Source organism: Rhinopithecus bieti, unplaced genomic scaffold (assembly GCF_001698545.2).
Source record: "Rhinopithecus bieti isolate Rb0 unplaced genomic scaffold, ASM169854v2 scaffold_31548, whole genome shotgun sequence".
Classification (NCBI taxonomy): domain Eukaryota; kingdom Metazoa; phylum Chordata; class Mammalia; order Primates; family Cercopithecidae; genus Rhinopithecus; species Rhinopithecus bieti.
This window is the reverse complement of record NW_016814470.1, coordinates 3,118,282-3,141,378: the sequence shown is the minus strand read 5'-3', so window position 1 is coordinate 3,141,378 and position 23,097 is coordinate 3,118,282. Positions and strand designations below refer to the sequence as shown.

Genomic DNA, 23,097 nt, shown 5'->3' with positions numbered 1-23,097 from the left:
AAATTTATATCTCCATCAAAGAGTATGTGAATATTGATTTCTAACACTCTTACCAATACCATACATGAACATTATTTTTATTGCTATAGATTTCTTGGTCACTTAATTTAAAATAAAATCTATTTTCAAGAACATATCTATTTTTATTTCTAGGATCTTTCTACTTCTTTATATGCTTATGTTATAATTTAAATTATTTCTTCTGAGAACTGACTTTACTTTTATTACACAAATTTTCTAATGTTATTTGCTTTTATTTTGGAAGATATTTACACAGGAGGATTTCAAAAGTTTGTGGAAAATGGAATTAAAAGATAAAATTAAAATTAAATTTTACGGCCGGGCGCGGTGGCTTAAACCTGTAATCCCAGCACTTTGGGAGGCCGAGACGGGCGGATCACGAGATCAGGAGATCGAGACCATCCTGGCTAACATGGTGAAACCCCGTCTCTACTAAAATACAAAACTAGCCGGGCGAGGTGGCAGGCGCCTGTAGTCCCAGCTACTTGGGAGGCTGAGGCAGGAGACTGGCGTAAACCCGGGAGGCGGAGCTTGCAGTGAGCTGAGATCCGGCCACTGCACTCCAGCCCGGGGACAGAGCGAGACTCTGCCTAAAAAAAAAAAAAAAAAAAATTAAATTTTACTTCTCAACATAAGCTCCATCAAGTTCAAAACACTTTTGTAAGCAATGATACCAACCATTCAGTCCGTTCTTAAATAACTAAGTGTCCTGGGAATTTAACCATGTCAATGCAGTCCCTTTTTTTTTTTTTTGAGACAGAGACTTGCTCTGTTGCCCAGGCTAGAGTAGAGTGGCACGATCTCGGCTCACTGCAACTTCTGCCACCTGGGTTCAAGCGATTATCTTGCCTCAGCCTTCCGAGTAGCTGGGACTACAGATGCACGCCACCACAACTGGCTAATTTTTGTATGTTTAGTAGAAATGGGGTTTCACTATGCGGGCCAGGCTGGTCTCGAGCTCCTGACCTCATGATCCGCCTGCCTCGGCCTCCCAAAGTGCTTGGACAACAGGCACGAGCCACTGTGCATGGCCTAATGCAGTGTTTTTTTAACATTATTAGCTGAGGAAAAATGGGTGTCCTTTAAATATATTTTTTTTAAGATTTAGCAAACCAAAAGAAGTTAGAAGGAACCAAATCAGGACTGGAAGGTGGATGCCTAATGATTTTGAAATCCCCTCGTGTGTGAAGCCTATAGCAATGATCATATTTAACAATCAAAATAAAAATAAATTCCTTTAAGTCATCATGATTAAGGTAATCCTGATGATTCTGTCATCATCATATCTATTTACCATTGCACTGGAGGTCTTAGCTAGAGTAATACCACAAGATCATTTATAATATAAGGATTAAGTGGAGAAACTAACGTTGATGGGAAATCCAATCTTCAAACAGAATTTATTAGGTGAAAGTTGCTAGTGTTGCTGCCTCGCTGCCCACCTCAACCCCAATGCAGCCCAAATCTTTGGCAAAGCACGCTACCCTCAGTAAGTGCTTTGTTGGGGGCACTTGTCTGGGGAAAGTAAAACTAAAACAGCGAAGATTGTTGTCTGGGTAAAGAACAGTGGAAGCAGGGTGAGGAACTGGTATCTGGAGGCAGAAGCAACCCTGAGAAAGCAAACCGGAAATGAGCAGGTGTTTTGGGAGGGCTGTGGAAATTGAAGCCGATCTGCATTCCATCTCTAGGGCAGGAGGCCCCAGCTGATGCGGCCAAATGCCTCCAGTACAAGCCCTGTGCGTGTTCCAGTGTTCCGCTTCTCTCTGCTTCTCTGTATCCTATGGGTCTGCTTGGCCCAGGTGCAAGTCCACTGTCCCCACCCCTTTCTGCTCGTTTGCCTGGCACACCACAGGCTGTGACCTTGGCTTCTCAGACACCCACTCTGTGGGTTTGTTCCACTCCCTGTGAGATGGGGGACTCACACAGGCCAAGAAGTCTTTTCCTCCTTCAGTTTTTTCTTGGTTTGGGGCTGGGTACATATAGGTGCTCAGTAAGCTCTTACTGACAAGCTGTTGGATCAGGAGGGAAATGGGCCCCACAGCGCTGGCGGCACGCCTCTAACCCCAACCATTGTGGCTCTCTGCATGGGGGACACTCACCAGCTGCGGAGCACGACTCAAGTCTTCCTCCATTGGGGTGGGCCGGTACTCAGTGCTGTTCCCCCAGATGTTACAGGACGTGTTCGCCTACATAAAAGACACGGACACACACACACACAGCCTCACAACCAGCTCTGGCAGACGCAGGTTCCCAGAGATGCTTCTTTTCTCCTCCTCTAGCCCTGGCCCTGGAGAAGGGAGCTGGGGTCTGGGAACCTGGGGACACACGTAGGGGGAATGTCTGTCTCCTTCTGGTCCCCTCCCCTGAGCCGGCTCCCAAGGGCATCGGTACCTGATCGGTGAGGAAGTCCCTCAGCTTCAGCAGGCGGTTGCCGCCCCTGGTGGCGATGGGAACGGTGATCTTCATCATTACCCCGTGGATGGGGAACAAGCCCAAGTTCTGGATCTGTGGCCAGAGACGAGGGGGTGTCAGTACAGTCAGTTGAGGGGGGCGGAAAACAAGGTCCACAGGGGCCAACCAGCCCCTGGGGTGGCAATTCCCCCACCAGGCCTGGGAAAAAGGCCCACTGAAGGCCCCTGGTGTTTTCACTGTGGAAGCTCCCACGCTCTGTCAAATTGTGGCCGGGGACTGCACGGACGAGTGCAAGAAAGCCTGAGAGGGGAGGGGTGGCTGGAAGCTGAAGACAAGCCAGTGGGGATCCAGAGGCCGGAGAGCAGGGGCCACCTCCATTTTCTTTTCTTTTCTTTTTTTTTTTATAAGACTGAGTCTCGCTCTATCACCCAGGCTGGAGTGCAGTGGTGCGATCTCGGCTCACTGCAACCTCCGCCTCCCGGGTTCACGCCATTCTCCCGCCTCAGCCTCCGGAGTAGCTGGGACTACAGGTGCCCGCCACCTCACCCGGCTAATTTTTTTTTTTTTTTTTGTAGTTTCAGTAGAGACGGGGTTTCACCGTGTTAGCCAGGATGGTCTCGATCTCCTGACCTCGTGATCTGCCCGCCCCAGCCTCCCAAAGTGCTGCGATTACAGGTGTGAGCCACTGCGCCCAGTCCACCTGCATTTTCAACTCTTTTTGGCTGGGGTGGGGATTTTGCAGAGGCCGGGGTGAAGACGGTGACAGCAATGAATGCATTATGAGATGGAATCATTAATTAACAAAGAATGTATTACTAAATAGCGAGTATGTGATTGTTCACATTCCAGCAGTGTCACATTTAGTGCCAGGGCAGCAGTGATTCTAAGCAGGAGTTTAGAATCAGAAAGATCAGGAATCTAATCCTGGGCCCGCCACCACCTATGAGCTGTGTGGCCCTGAGCAGCTTACTAGGCCTCTCTTGAACAAGCCATGCAGGGCTCAGTGTGTCTGAAGTCCAGTATTCAGCTGTCAGCCTGTCCTCAGCTTTCACGCAGCCTAGAAGTTGATAAACTTACAGCAGTTCTGGGTTGAGGGAGCTATCAGGGCCCACTGTAGCAGAGGCTCCTGAATTGCCTCCTAACTCTCATTCTCCCTTTTTCCTTAGTGACAGAACTGAGACTAAAAGCCACATTTCCCAGCCTCCCTTACAGCTGAATCACAATGTTTTGGATAAAGAGCGGTCACTGAAAGAGTGAGGAACTGCCAGGGAGGTCCCTTAATAAAGAGGGAGCATGCTCTTCTCCCCTTCCTCCTCCCTGCTGCCTGGAATGAGAATGCAATGGCTGGAGCTGCAGCCATCTTGTACTGTGAGGCAAACTGGAGGCTGGTAAGTTCACATCGAGGATGGTGGAATAGAAGACCCACTCCTGGATGACTCTGTGAAGCTGCCAACTCTGGACTTCTTTTATGGGAGAGAGTAAACCCTAGTGTGTTTAAGCAACTGTTTAAAAATTTTTTTAAAGAATTTTAGGCAACCACACCCTATCTTCACCCATATGTCTCCCACTGCAGTCCAGTTGTTTTTCAGAAGACTGAGAGGCCCAGAGAGGGGAAGTGACGTGCCTAAAGTCGCACAGTGGGTGGGTGGCAGGGTTGAGACTGGACTCCGGGCACTAGTGATGATTCCACATTCCTCCCCTCCAGGATGGGGGTGCTCAGATCCCATCGTTCCCCCTCCACCCGGCTCCCCTCCAGCCTCACCCTGAAGATGCAGCTGAAGGGAGGCCCGATACCATCGTATCTCTCCAGTGAGCTATTGGGCTTGACCTCGTAGTGGCTCAGGCTGCTCCTCCTGCAGAGACAGAGGACAGGGCTGTCGTGAGCTCAGTCAGTGCTGGCTGGAATGACAGATGAATGAAAGAGGGAGAGGGCATGTGCCGGCCTCCCCTGGGCCACAAAAAACAGGTTCCCTCTTGTGTCGGTTGGGAGTGAGTGTCATGTTGGAAGGATTCTGAGCCTTCGCAGGAATTAGCGCTGCCATGGGTGAGCAATGTCTGCCTCCTGGGTGGGTGGGCGTGAGTCAGAAGAGCCAGTTATTTCATCCCTGCCCAGCCTGTTTGCCTAGGGGTGTAGCTGCTTTTCGGAGTGACCGTGCCACTGTGCTGCCTTCCACCCTCTAGGGATGGCTGGCGTGGGAGGGCCTGAGCTTCCTCTTCGTATCTGCTGTTCTGCCCTGACTTCTCCATCTGTCCATGAGCTCTCAGAGGACAGGGGCTGTTTCCTCCATCCGACTGGGGGCCAGTAGCGTACCAAGGGGGCGGGGGTGGGAGCAGTCTGTCTTTTGGGGAGGAGTCTTTTCCCACTGACGTTGTTTAGATGTGCTGGCGTAAGATGATAATAAAAAGTAGACTTATGACAGATATTATTACTGTTTTTAAATTCTCTACAGACCATGCATCCACTTGTTGCCTATGCCAGGGGTGGACGCCTCCCACTGCCCCCACCCTCCCTTCTTGCCTCTGCTAGGAGCTCCCCAGGGCCGGGCCTGTGTCTCCTCCTTCCTCTATTTTGATATCCCCTCCCGATATTGGATGGGGGGCTGCACTCTCTGACCCATCAGGGACACTCTTGGCTCCATCCATAGTCCCTTAGTGCTGGTGTCTGGCCCTATTAGGGCTCATCAGAGGGTACCACCCCCCTTAGGCCTCCGTCCTCCCACTCCCCATGCCTTCCCTCTCCGGCGGCCCCTGGAGCCCGGCCCACCTGGTGAAGAGGACGTCAGCCTCGTATTTGAGGTGGAAGCGTAGAGGGGCCACGTTGTCTTCCTTGGTGCTGTCCTGCTCGTTACTGTCACTGCAGGGAGAGCCAGGCAGCAGGGTCAGGAAGGGGTTCAGCACAGGCAACGGGAAGGGTCTGAGGCAGACTGCGAAAGGAGCACGCTGGCTTATCTGGGGCTGATGGGCACCAGACAGGCCAGACAGGGAACCTGAGGCGTCTCCTAGGAGAGGAAGGGCCAGAAGTGGGGATGGATGACACCAGCTCTACCTGCTGCCCCTTTAGGTGGAGTGAGGGGAGGGCTCTGGACTGGAGCTGGGAGGCCTGTGCCTGGCCTGGCATGGACCGGACCCCAGCCTGTTTGCCTCCCTCACCGGGCTGCCCGTCTGTCAGGCTGTCAGGCAGGCCAATCCTGCTGCCTGCCGGATTCTCAGGGTCTGTGGGAGGCGACACCTGTGGCAAAGGCTCGCCCATGGAGGAGGGATGGTGAGGAATTCACAGTAGAGTCATTCATTTATCCCTGGACTGACCGGGGACAGCTCCCACAGGGCGGCCAGGGCCACTCTGCTGCCACGAGAAGGCTGGGAGTGAAATTCAGAGACATCTTCAGGGGGGTTCTGTCCAGTGTGCCTCTCTTCATATCTGAGCACCATGAACTACTGGGACAAATCATTTTAGACATAAAAATGTACGATTCTTGCTTGCTACATAGACCGAGTTTGATTCCCTTTGGAAGCCTTACCCCAGGATAGGGGTTTGGTTAGAAAAGGGAGACCCACCACACACAGATGCACCCCCAGAGCCCCCTCCTACATACACCTAGTTCTCAGACACCACCCACAGCTGTGCCAGAGACACTGCTCTGCAAGTGCATGCTCATTTCTCCCGTGAAGACGGGACTGGGTTTTCTAAGAGCAGGGCAGAGCGCAAGGGAGGCCTTGCCAAGTTTGCCACGTGGCGTGTGAGAATTCTACCACAATGCGCAATTCATTTAACTGTAGCTAGGACGCGAGCACATGTGGGGTGTGAGTGCCCAGTGCTTCTGTGACCTCTGACCTGCGCGTGTGTGTGCTGCAATGTTAGTGTTCGGTTTGTCTGGGGTATTTATTTCTTGGCTAAGGATTTTTGCCATTTATAAGGCTCCAGAGTGGACAGAATCCCTGTCCTTCCCCACATAGAGGTAATTCTGCACAAAAGAGACATGTATTTACTACTGACACAAAGTGATTCATGGTGTCAGCACATAGCAAGCTGCCTCTGAGAGGCCTGGGAGACAGACAGACGGACAGGAAGACCCACACAGAGTAAGAAAAGGCCTCTTAAAAATGGGAGAGAGGTGACTAGGACAGGAAGAGCCCTGGATGGGGAATAGGATGAGTAGTGTTCAGCTTCCAGCTGCACAATTCACTGCTGTGTGTCCTTGGGAAATTCACTCACCCTCTCTGAGCCTCTTTTCTTAACTTGGAAGATGGTGTGGGGAATAACCCCTGCTTTGATGATCTTAAGGGGCCTCTGTGAGGACTGAGATTTTTGCCTGTACAATGCTTTATAACTGTAGGGTTTGTGAATTACTGCTGTATACAGGGTTGTCTAAAAGTAAAGGGCTGACATTATTATTTATCACCCAAAGAATGAAGAGTGGTGGCAACACAAGGGGCAACAGGTTGGCCCACACCTGCAACAGATGCCGGCTCACCTCCCCACCCCGTTCCCTCCACTCAAGGTTGGGGCAGTGAGGGACAGGGCGTGGGGCGGCGGACTCAGTGTTGGGAGGAACAGTCGCTAGCAGCCAGAGAACTGGGCCCCAGAGTAGCAAGCTTGGGGGAGAAGGAGCAGGCACGGCCCTGACCTGCCTGCAGCGAGCTCGATCTCCAGGTGGTGTAGGAAGATGGATTTGCTGAACTCAAAATCAAGACGGAAAGCCACCTGCAAGGAAGCGGTCGCATGTCTGGGCATTGCCGGGACCAGCCCCGCCCACTCCCCACAGCCCACTCCCCACAGCCCCCTGCCGGGCTTGGGGAGGGAGAGCTTGCTAGGGGGTTGGGGAACTGCTGGCTGGGAACAGGCTGGGAAAGGGAGGACCAGGTGCTGGAGAACGTGAGCTGAGCTTCAGGGCTGCTGTGGGGACACAGCCAAAGACAACAGCTCCCACAGTGGGGTTTCTCGGGGCTGAGCCAGCCCCCCTCCCTCTTCCTCTTCTTTTGTTTTTAACAAAAGGCAACCAGAAAGCAGCAAGTCCAGCTCCAGACTCTGTCTGCAGGATTTTTAGGGTAGCGGGTCTTGATGGCAGGAAGGGCCAACGGCCATTACAGGATGTAGGGGCCAGAAGTGTTTGGTACGACCGCCTCACCCACCTCTTCTTTGTGTGTGATGGGGAGGGGATGGCCCGGAGAGGGATGAGGGCCAGTGGCCACCCAGCAGGCCAACAAGGCGTCTGCCCCTTGTCTGGCAGTGCTCCTGCCACACTGCTGACCTGGGCCCTGATGCTCCCCTTGCCCTTTGCCCCGCGGTGGGGAAACATGCAACCCTCCTCGCCTCCTCCCCGCCCCACCTGGGGGCATTACTGGGACTTTGCACAGACACCTGCTGCTCTCCCCGGTCTCACCCTCACGAGGTTTCCCAGGAGACCTCAGCGGCCCCTTCTCTGCAGGAGTGGCTGGGCATGGGTGGGGAAGCCTGGGCTGTGTCCTTCTCCATCCCCACTCCTGGGTTTGTCAGTGCCTCAACCCAGAAACTACACCTTCAACTTGTTTCTCACCAGGGAGGTGCTTTGCTAAGGAGCCCTCATCCCTGCTCCCATTTCTTCCACTTTCCCCAGCCATGCAGACCCTGCTCCTGGGAGCACAGCTGCTGCCTAGCTGGCTCCTGCCATGGCTCCTCTCTGATTCCCAAATCCGAGCAGCTTGGCCTCAATTAGATCTTCTCCTGCTCCAGAACCTTCTGTGGCTGCCCACTGTCCAGGGCTGATGTCCAAACACTCCCTGCAATCTGGTGTCTCCCTCCCTTTCCCAGCTACTTTGCTTTTCCCTTCACACACCCACCCTCTATTCACATGAGCTCTTAAGCACAGTTGGGTGGTAGGTGCTCACGAAATGGTAGTTTCTCTCCCCATCCCTCCCCATACACAGCACAGTGGCAGAGGCCAGAAATCTGAAAAACTTGTGAGGGTGCAGAACAGTGGGACTGGCTAAGGGGAGGTAGGAGACTAGTGGCTGGGAGTGGTAGGAATTCTCTCTGAGTTAAAGGATGGGCTTCTAGCCTGGGGATGGTTGGCTAATTTGGTCACTTGCATGTCATTTCATGGGAGAAAAGACAAATAAAAGCCACCTCAGGCCTCCCACCCCTCCCTGGTCTTCTGTTCACTCCTGTTGCTCTTGCCTCCCTCCCCAAACTCCCTGTGCCTCCCAGTGCCCACCCTTGCCCTCCCCGACTGTCCCCAGCCTCAACCTTGGCCTTGGCCCTGAAGAAGGGGTAGCTGACGTTGCAGACTTTCTTCTGGAGCCTCCTCTCCTCATTCACACACTCGATGTTACCGTCCGAGTCCTCCTGGAGGTGGGTGGCAGACACCATGGCAGCAGTTAAGCGGGGCCTGGGACCAGGTCTGGAGGCTCCCTTACCCCCAGCCTGCACCCCCCTCCGCAGGGGCCGCCTCAGCCCCTGATACCCATATGGAAGCCCGGACCACAGCCCTTCTGACATCTGAGATCCCAGAGACCCCAGAGGCCAGGGTGTGACTTGGTTCCTGGTACTTGGCTTGACATGGGATGGGATACACTCAGAGGCTGTCGGGCGGTGGCAGGAGAATGGCAGGGGCTCATGTATGCGTCTCATTTTGCTCATCTGTTAAATGGGGATGACAGTAACTATCTCATCTAGTTGTTATGAGGATTACATGACGCGATGCACATAAATGCAGCGCCTATCCTATGTCCTGCCTATTGTCATCACTCATATGTGGCAGCTACTGTTAGGATGATTATTTGTCCCTGCTGAGGGCTCTGCACTGTTGGGCACACAGCTGTGCATGTCTCTGGGCATGCATGCACCCGTGTGGATGTGAGCCTGTGTCTGTGGACACTCTGTGTGTCTGCATGTCAGTGCATGTGTGTGCATGTACCTGCTGCATGTATACGGAGCATGTGCGTTTCCCTGGATGAATATGTAGGCCACTGTGTTTTTGCATGTGTGTGCAAAAAGTGTGTGATCAGACTAACACATCTGCATTTGGCTGAGAAGGGTGCTTTCTCTACTAGAGTCCCCCTTGGCTGGATGTTGGAGAGAGAGAGGAGAGGAATGCCGACCTCGCAGCCATGAGCGTTTCCTGGGTTGGGGATGGGTGGCGGCACCTGTGAAGGTGGCAGGTCCAGGCTAGCCCTGCACCCCTCCTGCCGTGTGTGGGGACACAGCACTTCATAGAACGTGTCTCCCACTTCTCTTTACCTCCACTCACTGCCAAAAGCTCTTCTGAGCCACAGAAACTAGCTCCATGATTCCCTCCCCAGGATTAGGAGCAGGCACGAGACTGGCCTTGTGAAGTCTGAGCCAGGGAAGCAGGGGAAGGCGGATGCTGGTGTGGGGCTTGATTCCCTCCGTATACCTGAAATCCAGACAGACACAAGTCCCCGGGCAGGAGGGGACTTCGAGAGACCATCAGGTGGGCTCTTCATCGTCAGCCTGGACTGTCACTCTGGGCAGTGGAGAGGGAGTGGGGTTGGGGCCCAGGCCTGGGCCTGACAGAAGGGACTGTGGCTGCAGATAGGCCTTGAGGTCTATTTGAGGATGGGGGAGCCCACTGAGGAGGAATGGGGGGCATGAGCAGGCAGCTCCTCGCTTTCCTGGGGTGGCCTCCCTTCACTCAGCTTCCCCTCCTGGCTGCAGGAACTGCTCCTGTGTGTGTGGCAAGCAAGGGGGGTGCTCGGGGAGGGGTGCTGGGCAGCGGTTCTGGGGTGGAGAGGACAGACTGGCCCAGCACCTGTCTTGCCTGGCACACTGGGTTCCACATTGACACTGAGATCCTCGAGGACCGGGGCTGTGTATGAGGGTCCTGGGACCCCCAACACCGACACATGACATTGATGTCTGAGTTTACTCAACAAACTTGTCTTGAGGGCCTTCTATGTGCCCAGCTCTGGCACAGACATGGCTAAGACAAGGCTCTTGTCCCCTGGGAGTCGAGGGTTTCAAGAGGCCAGCACTTGGAGACTGATGTTTCTTCAGAGCACACGAAGGGCTGTGCCAGATGCTGTGCGGGCTGGAGGGCTGCCTGTGGCCTTGGAGAGCTTCCAGAAAGATACCCCAGAGAGCAGGGCTGAGGACTATCCTTGACCACAAAACGCAGGCTCAGGCACTGGCACCAGCTGTGGGGCGGGAATTCCGCTCTGCTGCTCACCAGCTGTGTGGTCCCAGGCAGGCCTTAATTCCTCCCTATGCCTCAGTTTCCTTCTCTGTAAAATGGGGACACCACCATCACCACTACCACCACCACTACTGCTATGCCCGAGGCTGCTGCAAGGTTTAAGTGTACGCCAAGTGCTAGCACAGCGCTGGACGCCATGAGTGGGCAATACGTGGATGGTCACCAAGTAGGAGCAAGAGCCTCTCGGGCAGAGGAGAGAGGAGTCCCAGTTGGGGGTCATGGTGGGAACGAGCAGGGCTTGCTGGGAACAAGGTGGCCCGTGGCAGGGTTAGGGGAGAAGTGGCAGGAGGTGGGTGGGATGGGCCTTGAATGCCACAATGAGGAGTCTGGAGTTTGTTCTGACAGCAGCTGGGAGTGATGAGAAGTTTTAACGTGGGGAGGAACTGGTTCTGATTCTCGTCAGAAGGACCTTCCAAGCAAGCCCGCAGGGTACACTGTTGGTAGAAGGTGTGGATGGCTGGTGGCACACGCGTGGTGTGTGTGCACCTAACTAGGGCCCAGGAGACAGGCTGAAGGGTATTCCTCTCCATGTTCCCAAAGGGCTCAGACTCCCCTGGTGCTGGTGGTTCTCAGCCCTGCCTGCACACTGCAGTCACTGAGGAAGATTTAAAAGCCTCCCAACACTAGGCCCAAACCCAGAGCAAATCAGTTAGGACCTCCAGAGAAGAAGTCTGGGGGCAGGCTTTTTAAAGCTGTCTTGTGATTATTTTTTATTTAATTTTATATTTTTGTAGAGATGGGGTCTCACTATGTTGCCCAGGCTGGTCTCAAACTCCTGGGCTCAAGTGATCCTCCCACCTCAGCCTCCCAAAGCGCTAGGATTACAGGCATGAGCCACTGCACCCAGCTTTCTCGTGGTTCTAACATGCAGCCCGGACCCCACCTGGCCTTCCTTTTCCTCTGCCTCAGGCAGTCTGGGCAGGTTGCTGAGGTCTTACCTTCTGGATCAAGCTGGCAAACTGCAGGTTTGCTGACTGTGAGATATTTAGGACTGTGCTGTAGGCGTTCTCGCCCCTGTTCTCCAGTGTGGCCTCCACTGCCACTCGCCGGCGTGTGCTCTCTATGATGAAAACTGTGGTGTCGAAGGACAGCGTGTATGCGGAGCAGTCCTGCGCAGGCTTCCTCAGCACCCTCTGGCAGTACTCCCTGAGAACAAGAGAGCACCAGAGATTGGGCAGATGGAATGAGGAAAGCAGGGGTAGAGAGGAGCCCCAGGGTTGGGGCAAAAAGGTGGGTCTGGGCACTTGACTGGCCTCTGCTCATGGGAATAGCCACTGGGAGAAGAGGGGAAATGGATGGCAGGGCTGGAAAGAGCTCACCCTTCAATACCACTTCCTATTTCAAAGGCCCTTGGTGTCCCCACCATAGAGATCATACCCTCCGCTGAACCCAGAACTCTTATTTGACCTCACCACTCATGCATCACCACTCTATGCATCCTGTTTCCCTTTTGGCCTTGGCTGCCAGGAAGCTCAGCACTAATGTAGAGATAATCGTTATTTTAGCCTAACTGGTTAGAATATGTGCTCCATTATCCTTCTACAAGTTTTGAATGTGCTATTTCTCTTTATTGTCTATGTCGTGGTATATATGTTTTCTATCTAAATCATCTCATAGTTGAATCAAAGTTGAGCATAAATTATTGGAAAATATGTTACATAAATTAAGAATATGATATTGTTGATTATTTTCCCTGGTATGTTCGTTTGTCTCTTCCAGGGGATTGTGGGTCCCCTGCTCCCCCTCTGCTGGTGTCCCTGGCATCTTTCCATCAGAAGGATTGGAAAGCCCAAGGTGTTCAGCCAGCAGGCTCTAGAAGTCACCTCATTGGGGGGCTGAAGGACAAGCACTCAGAACTCTGAGTCCCCTGTCTCTGCCTTTCATCTATTTTGTAATGTGGGCTCCAAAGAAAGAGTTTCTTTTTTTAACAAAATTTGAGATTAGATTAGACTAGTAGTTTCATATTACAGAGGAGACTTTCCTGAGGTTATGCAGGAGTTGGAGGTAGAGCCTGGGCTAGAACACAGGCTCCAAGTCAAGTGTTTGATCCACGCTGCCTGTGAGGAGGACATCCAGGAAACAATCCAGGGCCCCAGGAGCCCCAGAACCTCTGACAGTGAAGGGGAAGGGGCGAGGGTGGGGGTGGAAGGAGCCAACTCACATGGCCGTGGGCAGGTCACTCCGGGCATCCAGCACAAGGTCAGGGACACAGTGCTCATCCTCATTGCAGCCGTTCCAGAAGGGCACCTGGGGCAGGGAGAGCCAGGTGTGGGCAGCTGGGTAGGGACCCGCAGCCCCTCGCCCTCAACGTACACCAGCATCTGTGTCCACCACACTAGACATGCGCTGGCTTTCCTGCACTGTCCCCAGACACCACACTGCTCTTTCTTGGGCTTTTCCATAGATGCTTCCCTCTTTAAAACGAGGCTCAAAACTCAGCTCCTCCTGGTTCCCCTCCACTTCATAACTGAGCTGATAGCACAGAACCCCCACCCCCACTCACCCAGCAGAGCAGTTCTGGTCAACATTTATTGATCGTCTACTGTGTGCGGGCAAGGGCTTTGGTACTGGGGATAAGAAACAAGGAAGACGCAGCTTCTGCCCTCAGCTCATGGGGGAAGATTGGTGTATGAACAAATAACTAGTGTAAAATGTGCGAAAAATCCAAAGAGAAGTGCATGAGGAATAGAAGAGGCAGAGAGGAAAAACAGCTGTTTTGGCCTGTAGGAATTCAGGGAAGACTTCAAGGAAGTGACAGTGGGTCAGAGTTCTGAAGGACCGTCAAGGTAGCTGGGTGGACCGGGGTGGAGGTGGTGAAGTCCAGGAGGAAGGAGAGCCTGATTCAGAGGCCCTGGGGCAGGAGCAGGACAGTGAGTCGGAAATGATGGGTGGGTCAGTGTTGCTGTGATAAGAGGCACAGAGCTGAGAAAGAGGAAGAGATGGTCATGGGCCTGTGTTTACAGGGCCTTGGGGTCATGCCTTGCAACTGGTAGGAGTTGCCAAATGCCTCAGGCAATGAGTGTCCTGACAGACCTGCATACTGAAGGCTGCCCTGGTTGCTGTGGGAGAATGGAGTGAGAAGATGGAGGTTCGAGGCAGGGAGGCCATTGAGGAGGCTGCCACAACATTCAGGCAAGAGGTGATGCTGGTGTTGGTGGTGTGGTAGTGGGCATGAGAGGAGAAAATAGGTTACTGACCCCAGAGGCGGGATCAATAGGAACCTGGAGGTTGTCGGGGCTGAGGGAGAAAGGGGTCCAGGGTGTCGGCTGAGTTTCTTTTTTATGTGTCTGGAAGGATGATCATGGCATTCAGTAATAAAAGCAGGGGTTGGCCGGGCGCGATGGCTCACGCCTGTAATCCCAGCACTGTGGAACAGGCAGATCACCTGCGGTCAGGAGTTCGAGACCAACCTGGCCAACATGGTGAAACTTCGTCTCTGCTCAAAAATACAAAAATTAGCCAGGCGTGGTGGCGCACACCTGTAGTCCCAGCTACCCGGGTTGCTGAGGCAGAAGAATCCCTTGAACTCGGGAGGCAGAGGCTGCAGTCAGCCGAGATCGCACCACTACACTCCAGCCTGGGCGAAGTGCTTGTGGCCCACTGGGGGCGAGGACCTCAGCAGGCAGCTGGATATTCAAGCCTGGAGCTGAGGAGCGATAACTGTCACTACCAACAACATAGCCCAAACCAGGGACGAGGAGTCACAGAGTCTTGTGTATCTTCAATTCATTACCTTTTCTCGAAGGAGCGCTCTCTGGCCCTCACTCAGATCCATGCTCTCTTGCTTTAGGCATGGATCTACCCATGTCGCCCCCAGCTCCCCACCGCAAGGTGGATCTGCGGCTAGAAGTAGGCCGACCTCAATGGCAGCCAGCGAAGCCATATCCAGGGGTCGCTGTGGAGCCGTTGGGAAAGGGACTTAGTTCCAGATGGGGGCTTTACGGCATTCTAGCACCAAAGTTCATCCTGGTGACTTCAAGTCTCGAAGAAAAAACTGCCCGCTCCCACTAGGCATACTGTTTAAGAAGTTTGAGAACTATATAATGACCTTCAGAAGAATTTCTATCTGGCTGATTAAAATAAGTAATTTAATGTAATAAGCAACTGTTACCCTCAATAATATGGAATGGCTCACTTCCCCAAGAGGCCAGATCTTATGATATTAGAACAGTGCTGGGCATTTAGTAGAGGCAAAGTAAGACTTTTAGAATGATGGGAGGAATGTGTCTCACTTGCTGGGGGCTAGAAATCCAGATAAACCAGAGTTTTAGAAACTTAGCTGCTCTTCAAAGTTTTCAGCTCTGTTTCTCACCTTTTCTTTATAAGGTGAGAAAGAGATTTACATGAAGCCGCAACCTGCCTTTCCTATTTCCCTGCCTTGGTGATGCTGTCAGCTCTCGAGGAGTAAAAGCCCATCCTCCCTGTCTCCGAATGTCTGAATCCTGCCTAGCCTTTAAAGTCCGGCTAAAGGCCGCCTCCTCCAGGAAGCCCTGGCCTATCATCTGATTGCTTGATTGTATGTCCTCTGAGTGCATTCTGCCTCCCACCTGGCCTGTGCTGCTCATCACCACCTTGCACGGAGATCGTCGGTGTCAGAGCAGGGATTACCCTGTGTGTTAATCTGCACTGTGGGCTTCAGCCTTCTTGTGGGGTAAGTGCCATGTACTCATTCATTTGCCATAGTGACTTTGTAATTACTGCGAGAGGACAAAAATGACTTAGTGCACCCAGCTTTCCCCTTCTTCCAGCTCACTAACGAGGAATCCAACTTTGCCAGCCCAGGGGTGCAGACTTAGGAGGATGGAGGGGAGGTGTGAGGATGGGGGTTTGGCGGGGGACTGTGGGAGGCCTCGGGAGAGGGGTGTGGAGGGGCTGTGGGGGATGATGCGTGTGAAGGAGAGAAGGGGAGGTTTTCAGGGGCATTGCTGCGGACTGTACAGTCCTTTCCTGGTGTTGAAGAAATGCAAGTAAGAACTTGAATAATTAATTGCTTCCTGGCCGGACTGTGTCACTCACACAGATGTTGCTCAGTGACTGGACCTCACAGAATGGCTTAAGAGTGCCGTGGTGTGTTTAAAAGTTGTTTCCTGAATCCTCAAGGTTCAGGCATTAGCTATTCCATTTTACAACTTTTGCCTGCTCTTACAGCACAGCAGCAGAATTGATCACTGCCTGACATTTTCCTTGAGTGGGATTTACATGGAGTTGCAGCTGCAGGGAGCATCTGAATGTTAGATGTCAAACATTTTGGATGCCCTAGAGCCAGGGATTAGAAAATGTGGTTGAGGGATGGGGCCGCTTCTTTCTGGAATGCTTAGGAGCTCTGTCAATCAGTTAAAACACTTCTTTTTGCAATGCTTAGGAGCTCTGTGAATCAGTTAGTCATCTAACAAGCAGAACTCCGGGCTCTAAGAGTCACTCTCTGGTCTCCATTGTCCTCATCTGTAAAGGAGGGAGGTGGGTGATCAAGATCTCAGATCCTTTCTCATCCCGTGATTCTTGGTATTTCTCCAGTGCTCACCCCTTATTCCCCTGTGCTGGGGATATGGGGAACCTTAAACAGGAGAAGGCCTGGGCCTTGCCCTTAAGGAATTGATCTGCTAATACTCAGCACAGGCCCCGAGGGAGGTGGGAAGGAGCCACACTGTGGGTTTGCCGAGACAGAAGGTGGGGAGGCGAGGTGAGGGATGGTGTCCTCTGCACCTGGCACACTCAGGCTCTGGCCTTTGGGGAGGAGGTGGAGGTGGGGGTGGGGTTCATGCCTGAGGTATGTGCCCTGTACCGAGATGTACCGAGACTCTGAGAGTGGTGGGCCAGCCGTCGTCCAGCATGGGGCCATGGTCAGGGTCCTCCAGGGAATACTCGGCTGAGAAGGTCACTGGCTTCACGTAGTCAGCAGTGTCCTGGGGGTGGAGACGAGCGCAGGGTTGAGGGAGGAGAGAACGTCATTTTATGAGCCAGGACCATGGATGCCGAGATAGAACTTTCACCTTCCTAAGGTGGCAGGGCAGCTGCCCTGTCCCCTCAGGATGAGTCTGCGGGTGGATGGAGGTTTCTAGCAGGTCTGTTGGTGGGAAGAGTGTGCCTCTGTGAAAGGAGCTCCAAGCTCAGCTCATGCCAACCTAGCTGCCTGGCTGTTTCACCAAGCTCCTGAGCATCCTTCAGGGCCAGACTCCCATTGCCCGGATACCTTGGCCTCCGGGAAGCCTGGCAGTGCCGGCCTGCATCCCACCCCACCCACCACTCTGTTCAGACCAGTTACGCCTGCTGCTCACGTAGCATTTGAACCATTTGACTGTGGTCACTCTTCCTTCCCAAGCAAGGAATGGGCCTGGAGCCTCCCAGCATGGCCCTAGCACTGTAACAAGGGCTTCAGCATGTGGAATGAGTGAATGAACAAACTCGTGAGCAAGACAGGGGCACTCAGGTTGGTTCTGAGCATAGATGGGAAGTAAAAGGGTTGCTTATAGCTGCCTAAAAATTTCCCCTTGGAACTTGCAATCCCTGATTATATAAAGGCAGTGGCTCTCAAACCTGAGCTGGTATCAGAGTCCCCTGGGAGCTTGTTAAAATATGGGGTGCTGGCCCCACTCCCAGAGTTTCTGAGTCAGAACATGTGAATTTCCAAGTTTGTGGGGAGGATGAGGACGCTGCTGGTGTGGACGCATCTCAGGGGACCCCTTAACAGGGATGTGCCTTCTCACACCTGCTCACGTCTCTGACCTCTGGCCATTGAACTACTGGGGCCAGGAGGGCTCTGAGTGACCCTGCTTGCATCTCTGAGGCTGGAGCTCTGGATAGAAGTAAACCTCTCATCCTCTTCCTTAGCTATAAAATGGGGTACCAGGCCACTACCCTGCTCGTGACATCACTGGCGCCCCTCTCTGTCTCTCCTCCCGTTTTGCACATGCCACTGCCTCCTGGACCTGGCCTTCAATTGTTAGCTGCTGCCTGCTTACCCCTCCCTTTGGGGCTGTGCCCCCCACTGGCTGCTCCTGGTTCTCTCTGCTGGACCTACTGAGCCCACCTTCCTTCCCTCGGCATCTGAGAGTGGCAGGATAAGAGGTTTTGGAAGGAGGTCCAGTGAGGTGGTATGTAGCATGTCTCTGGGGCATGAGGTGGGATTGTGGAGTGGCCAAGTTCAGGGGATACAGACCCCGGCTGGCTTCCTGAGGTCTGCTGGGGGCTCAGAACCAGCCAGGCACCAGGTGGACTCTCTGCCTCTTCCACGGCAGGTGCTCCTTCCTGTAGGAGCTTGGGCTCTGCTAGTGGGGCTGCCAGCTCACCAGGACATGGAAGTTGATCCTCTCACAGAGCTCCTGGCCGGAGGAGAGCAGGACAGCTCTGTTGGTGAATCGGTCCCCGCCCTCGTCCAGGTGGGCCCTCGGTGTATACCGCCTCTCGTCCATGGTGGCATTGTATCTGATGCCTGCAGGAGGGGAGAGGGCAAGACCACAAAGGTGGAGCCACATGCCCATCCAAGACTGTCTGCCTCCTCCAGGAAGCCCCCCAGGCTGGCCAGAGGAGAGCTATTCCTTTCCTCTCACGAGCCCCAGTGTGGGTGAGAAACTCCCACAAGGAGAGCCAGTGATTGCATGAGGAAGGGAAAGGAAGGAATCAAAGAAAAGGGGGAGGAAGAGGGTGGAGAAAGAGCAGGAGGAAGAAATGGAGGGAAAGTAAACACCGCAGACAAGTTGGGGAGACAGGATGTGGGGCCAGGGCGGTGCCATGTTGAGCCCCTGCTGCAGTCAACAACCCCCTCCGCCTCTCCCTCCACCTTCCCTGTCTCTCCCTGGGCTCTGGGATTCCCCTCAGGGCTGGTCAGAGCCTTTGCTGGGTGCTTCCTGTCACACCAATGAGGGCTGGCCAGCCCCTTCCCACCAGCTCCTCAAACCTTTGACTCCATTTTGGGGCATAAAACCTGCAGCCTCCTCCCCTTCAATTAGGTTTTGCCAATTCCAGGAAAGACTCAGTCCCTTCTCCTGTTCTCCAGCCCGCCCGCAGGTTGCTGCTGGCTCTCCTATCTGTCTCCTCTCAGGGATGGAAGTTGAAAGAGAGAGGGGCACAGCCCCCAGGCCAGCCTTTGTTCTCATCTTCCTTTTGGTCTCTGTCTGGTCCTGCTCCTTGGCTGAGATGCTCTCTGAGTCCCCGTTTTCTGTGCCAGTGCAGACAGTCCTGGAACCTGCAGCTCACTTCCTGAGACCACCTGGACCCGGGGCTGTCAAGAGGAGGTATCTGACTCCAGACTTAGCTGGAAGTGATGGACCCTCAGAAGGAAACTGCCCTGCTGCAGACTCACACCCACTTCTGAGCAAGGCTCCCTGCAGCGAACTCACACCCACTTCTGAGCGGGGCTCCCTGCTGCTGGGGTCTCATTGACCTGGACTTCTGGTTTCCAGCACCCCCACTGTAGGACTCCTGGGTCTGCCTCTTCCTCTGCATCCAGGCAGACTTCTGGGTTTCCGCACCCCACTTTGCTCCACTGGCATCAGTCGTGTGTTCTGATCCAAACTCTGCCCCCAGACTGTTTCCTTCTTCTCTTGTCCTCCCTGTCATGATCACCCCTGCTCACTGCCACTCTCCCCCTGGCATGACATCCCCTCTTTGCTCTTTGGAATGACAGCATCAAATGGGGTCCAGTGGTCATCCAAGGTGGCTCTAGGGCGACCTGGCACTCAGCATCCATTTCAGGAAAAGCCCAGGCTTTGAAATAGAGTAAGGTGTAGGGGAAGACTGGAGCCGGGGGGTGAGGAGAAAGGAGAGGCCTGCTTTACCAACAGTTGTCGTTTGGAAGTGGGGTGCCAGGAAGACGGGCGTGAAGCAGAGGAAGGCGGCCAGGCAGGTGGCATCCCTGCCACTGCGCTTGCAGTCTCTGTGGAAGATGTTGATCTTGGATGGCTCAAAGTGGAGGCTGGCATTGATCTGAACCACAGGGCGGGACCTGCGGGAGAAGGGCCAGTGAGCTGGGGTGGGGCAGGGGCTTAGGCTGCCCTGCTGTGACCACGGGGAAAGACAAGAACCAGATGCGAGTGGAATCTGCAAAGCCACTGGAGGGGGTGAGGTGGAGGATGGAGGGGGCTTTGGATGTCAAGGGATTGGCAAGAGGGAGCACAGGGGAAAGAGGGGCTCAGCCACCTCACAGCCCCTCCATGCAGCCTCTCAGCACTTTCCCCCAGGGGCTGTGCTCGCTGTGGATCATGCTGACTCCCCTTTGTTCCCTCATCACCTTTTCTAGCAGGGGTTCCCCACCTGGATGCACGTATGAGTCATCTGAAGAGCTTAAAAAAATCCTGGTGCCTCAGCTACACCCTAGGCAAAACCACATCAGAATCCGGCCTTTGCAGATTTTAAAGCAGTGCCTCTGAAATTTTCGTATGTGTGCACGCCCCCTGGGGATCGTGTTAAAATGCAGATTCTGATCCAATAGCTTGGCACCGATTTTGCATTTCTAACAAGCTCCCAGGTGATGTGAACATTCCATGGACCACACTTTGAAGAGCGAGGCGTTAAAGTACCCCAGGTGATTCCAGCATGCAGCCAGCACCCATCCACCCCCACACCACCCCATCCAGGTAACCAAGGAAACACAAATTTACCCTTATATCAGCCTAAGTCAAATGTAATTAGGAACGAAACCTATTGCCTCTCCCAACCATGAATGTAGATAGAAAGAAATAGGAGTAGAGTGGCTTAGAGGTTTCATAGCTTCAACGTGATGATCTGTACCAATACTCTGTTCTTCTTGGCATAAAGGTGAACAGCACCTCTGCGTTGTAGAGTGAAAGGGTGGATTTGAGTCTTGGCTCCGTGGGTTCCTCACTAGACCTTGGCAGGTCACATGAACTCTGCGATGGGGGATTGTGAGGATTAGAGGAGGTGAGAATGTCCTTTGACAGTGTAGAGTGCTGTGTCAACACAGTGGGTTACATCTGAAGTTCTCAAACTTGACTGCCCATTGGAATCACTTGGGGAGTTTTAAAAAAATTACTGCTGCCCAGGTGCCTCCACAGAATTCTGCTTTAATTGGTGTGGGTAAAGCCTGGGCAATGACATTTTAAAAGCTCCCCGGTGATCCTAATGGGCAGCCATGTTTGAGAACTATGGGGCTTGACCATAAAGTCTTCCCAGAGGACTCTGGCCCACAATTTCATCACTATTTAGGTAGCACATAAGTGTGGACTTCAAAGGCTAGAACTTGATCCAATCATTTCTGTGATTCTGATTATCCTGGGGTGTGTGTGCATATGTGTATCTTGTTTCCTGTAGAGGAGTTTATGTGTTACTTTAAAGACCTGCTAGGTTCTGTATACCCCTCTCTCCGGGCCTTGGTCATCTGCCTCGCTTTCTTGGTTGGAACCAATGCAGTGAACACCTTTACCACACCTTGCAAGCCCAGGCTGCTGTTGCTGCCACCACCACCACCACCAAGGACCTAAGAGCCCCCACATACAGCACAGACCTTCGAAGAGACAGACCCTACTCCTGTACACTAGTTGGGCTGCACAGGCCCTGGCTTCCCAGTGCTGCCTAGAGGGCCAGGGGACACCACCAGGACTGTCGGGCAGCAGATGCTCTGGCCATGACAAATGAGGGATCTGAAGGAGCCACAAGTCTGCTGCCCCCCCTTCTTTCCCTACAATGGGCTGTGTTATGCCACACTGGAAATGCCGAGATGCTGAGCAAAGAGCAGTACGCGTGGTGAAGACAGGCTGGCTTGCTTGGCATCTGTGCTCCCTTCCGGCTTCACTTTTGCTTCTGGGATTGCACCCCACTCCCAAAGCATTCAAGAGGCTTTTGCCTCAGGCTCTGTTTTCTAGGGAACCCGGAAGAAGACATTTCCCTCTTGGGTTGTAGTAGCCTTGCGAACAGGAGCCCGTCCTTTCCTTTATTCTCCCTGTGAAGTTATATATCTCTGTTCAATGCCTTTTTAAAGTTGCAGGGCAGATAAAATTGCATTTATATAAAATTATAAGTAGCGGAAAAAGGACTGGGAGAAGATATGCCGCAATATTAATAGTGGCATTGTTAAGGTGATGGCAGGCTGAGCGATTCTTTTCCTTATTTTATAAATGTTCTTCATGTTATTGTATTTATGATGAAAAATACCTCATCAACATATATGAAAAAATACTCGAGGTCTTTTTTTTCTGGCTCAAAAAGTAGTCAACATATGGTAAAATCAATGGGTGTTTAGGAAGCATGAAAATGAAGCCCCGAAGAAAGGAAGCAAGAAGTCAGAGTGCTTTGGAGGAAAGAAATCTCTGTATTAGATAAACATTCCTCCACGCCAGGGTAGAAGGAAAGGTCCTCCCAGATGGTAAAAATATGCTCAACTTGCCCCTGCAAGTGTTATAGCTTGAAAAGCTGAAGTGGAAGACATGCTCCAGTAGCCAGAACTTTTAGGACAAATTCTAACAGCGGGAGCTTTTGGACAGGACTTCAATTTATATTGAATTTACACTGATTCCACCAAAAGGAAATGTGTAAGCAAGTTGGGGTAAGAACAGGGTGAGTCTAGCTGAGGGCAGTTAGAGACAAGAGAAAAAGATCCTGAAGCCCGTTTTTAAAACCCCTGCATTCATTGTGACCTTCAGGGGAGCCCAGGAGGTGGGAACAGTGGGGAAACCAACCAGAGAACCACAGCGTTGCCAAGGGCTCCCACTGCCAGGTCGATGAGCCCATCCTCATTGAGGTCCAATTGCCCGTGGATGCTGCAGCCAAAATACTGGAGGCCGGTAGCCAGCTCTGAGGCTGTGATTCTCTGCAGGGAGCAGGAAGAGAGGGGGAGGGCATGCACACCATGAGTGTGGGGGCGGGCGGCCTTGAGCTGCAAGAACAATCAGGAGCCTGTTTGAAATCACGAAGAAGCTTCCCCAACCCAAAGCAATCTCCTCTCCTGGCCTGTCATGGCACCTGAAATTCCTACCATTCAAGTCATTCTTTTGGATTAAAATATCGTGTCTTAAAAGAGTTCCCTATTAAGTGTAAATACATGTTACCTGGCAAGCGACCCATCCACGTCTCTCACACTGGTCTAGTTTTTAGGCTATCTTACTAATAAACCGTGGGCAAAAGGATGATCCTCAGGGGATGGGACCCAAGACGGGTCGGTTTTGAGGTGGGCACGATTTCTAGCACGAAGCGTTTCCAGAGAAGAGTGAGCCCAGAAGAGATGCTCCACTGGTAGGCAATTGCATGTGTGCATGTCTTGGGAGGAGTGAGGGTCAGGTGCCAGGGATTTGTTGTTGTTTGTTGTTGGGGTAGGATAAAGGTAAGCAGGGAGAGGGTGCCAAAGTGGGTGGTGGGGGGGGAATCCTGAAGGTAAAATGTGACCTTTTCAAAATTTCCACGTGGGGAAGCATGACCAGGACAGATTGCCATCCGTTCCTGTGAGAGGGCACGGAAGAAAATCCTGAACCAGATAAGGCACAGAAGCTCCTGGGACCCCTGCAGCCCCATTTGCTCCATCCAC

General features: G+C 52.9%; 1 protein-coding gene and 1 long non-coding RNA gene across 5 annotated transcripts in view; one reads left to right on the top strand and one right to left on the bottom strand.

The window, feature by feature from the left end:
• Positions 1–23,097, bottom strand: part of ITGA11 (integrin subunit alpha 11) — a 134,827-nt gene that overhangs the window by 8,471 nt on the left and 103,259 nt on the right. For all 3 annotated transcript variants that reach the window (XM_017851146.1, XM_017851148.1, XM_017851147.1), the window contains 12 exons: positions 22,256–22,386; positions 19,400–19,566; positions 17,912–18,054; positions 16,418–16,528; positions 12,787–12,872; positions 11,564–11,771; positions 8,657–8,755; positions 7,059–7,135; positions 5,198–5,287; positions 4,196–4,286; positions 2,413–2,526; positions 2,121–2,207 (listed from right to left, as the gene is read on the bottom strand). In XM_017851146.1, the coding sequence (XP_017706635.1) occupies positions 2,121–2,207; positions 2,413–2,526; positions 4,196–4,286; positions 5,198–5,287; positions 7,059–7,135; positions 8,657–8,755; positions 11,564–11,771; positions 12,787–12,872; positions 16,418–16,528; positions 17,912–18,054; positions 19,400–19,566; positions 22,256–22,386 (1,404 nt within the window). The remainder of the gene's footprint in view (positions 1–2,120; positions 2,208–2,412; positions 2,527–4,195; positions 4,287–5,197; positions 5,288–7,058; positions 7,136–8,656; positions 8,756–11,563; positions 11,772–12,786; positions 12,873–16,417; positions 16,529–17,911; positions 18,055–19,399; positions 19,567–22,255; positions 22,387–23,097) is intronic.
• LOC108514730 (uncharacterized) lies at positions 13,242–23,077 on the top strand. Of its 2 annotated transcripts, none has more exons than XR_001881314.1 (3): positions 13,242–13,764; positions 14,952–15,276; positions 22,985–23,077. It is a non-coding gene; the product is annotated as an uncharacterized LOC108514730 (long non-coding RNA). The 2 variants fall into 2 exon arrangements; XR_001881312.1 differs by lacking the exon at positions 22,985–23,077 and adding an exon at positions 18,790–19,278 and having other exon boundaries at positions 13,243–13,764.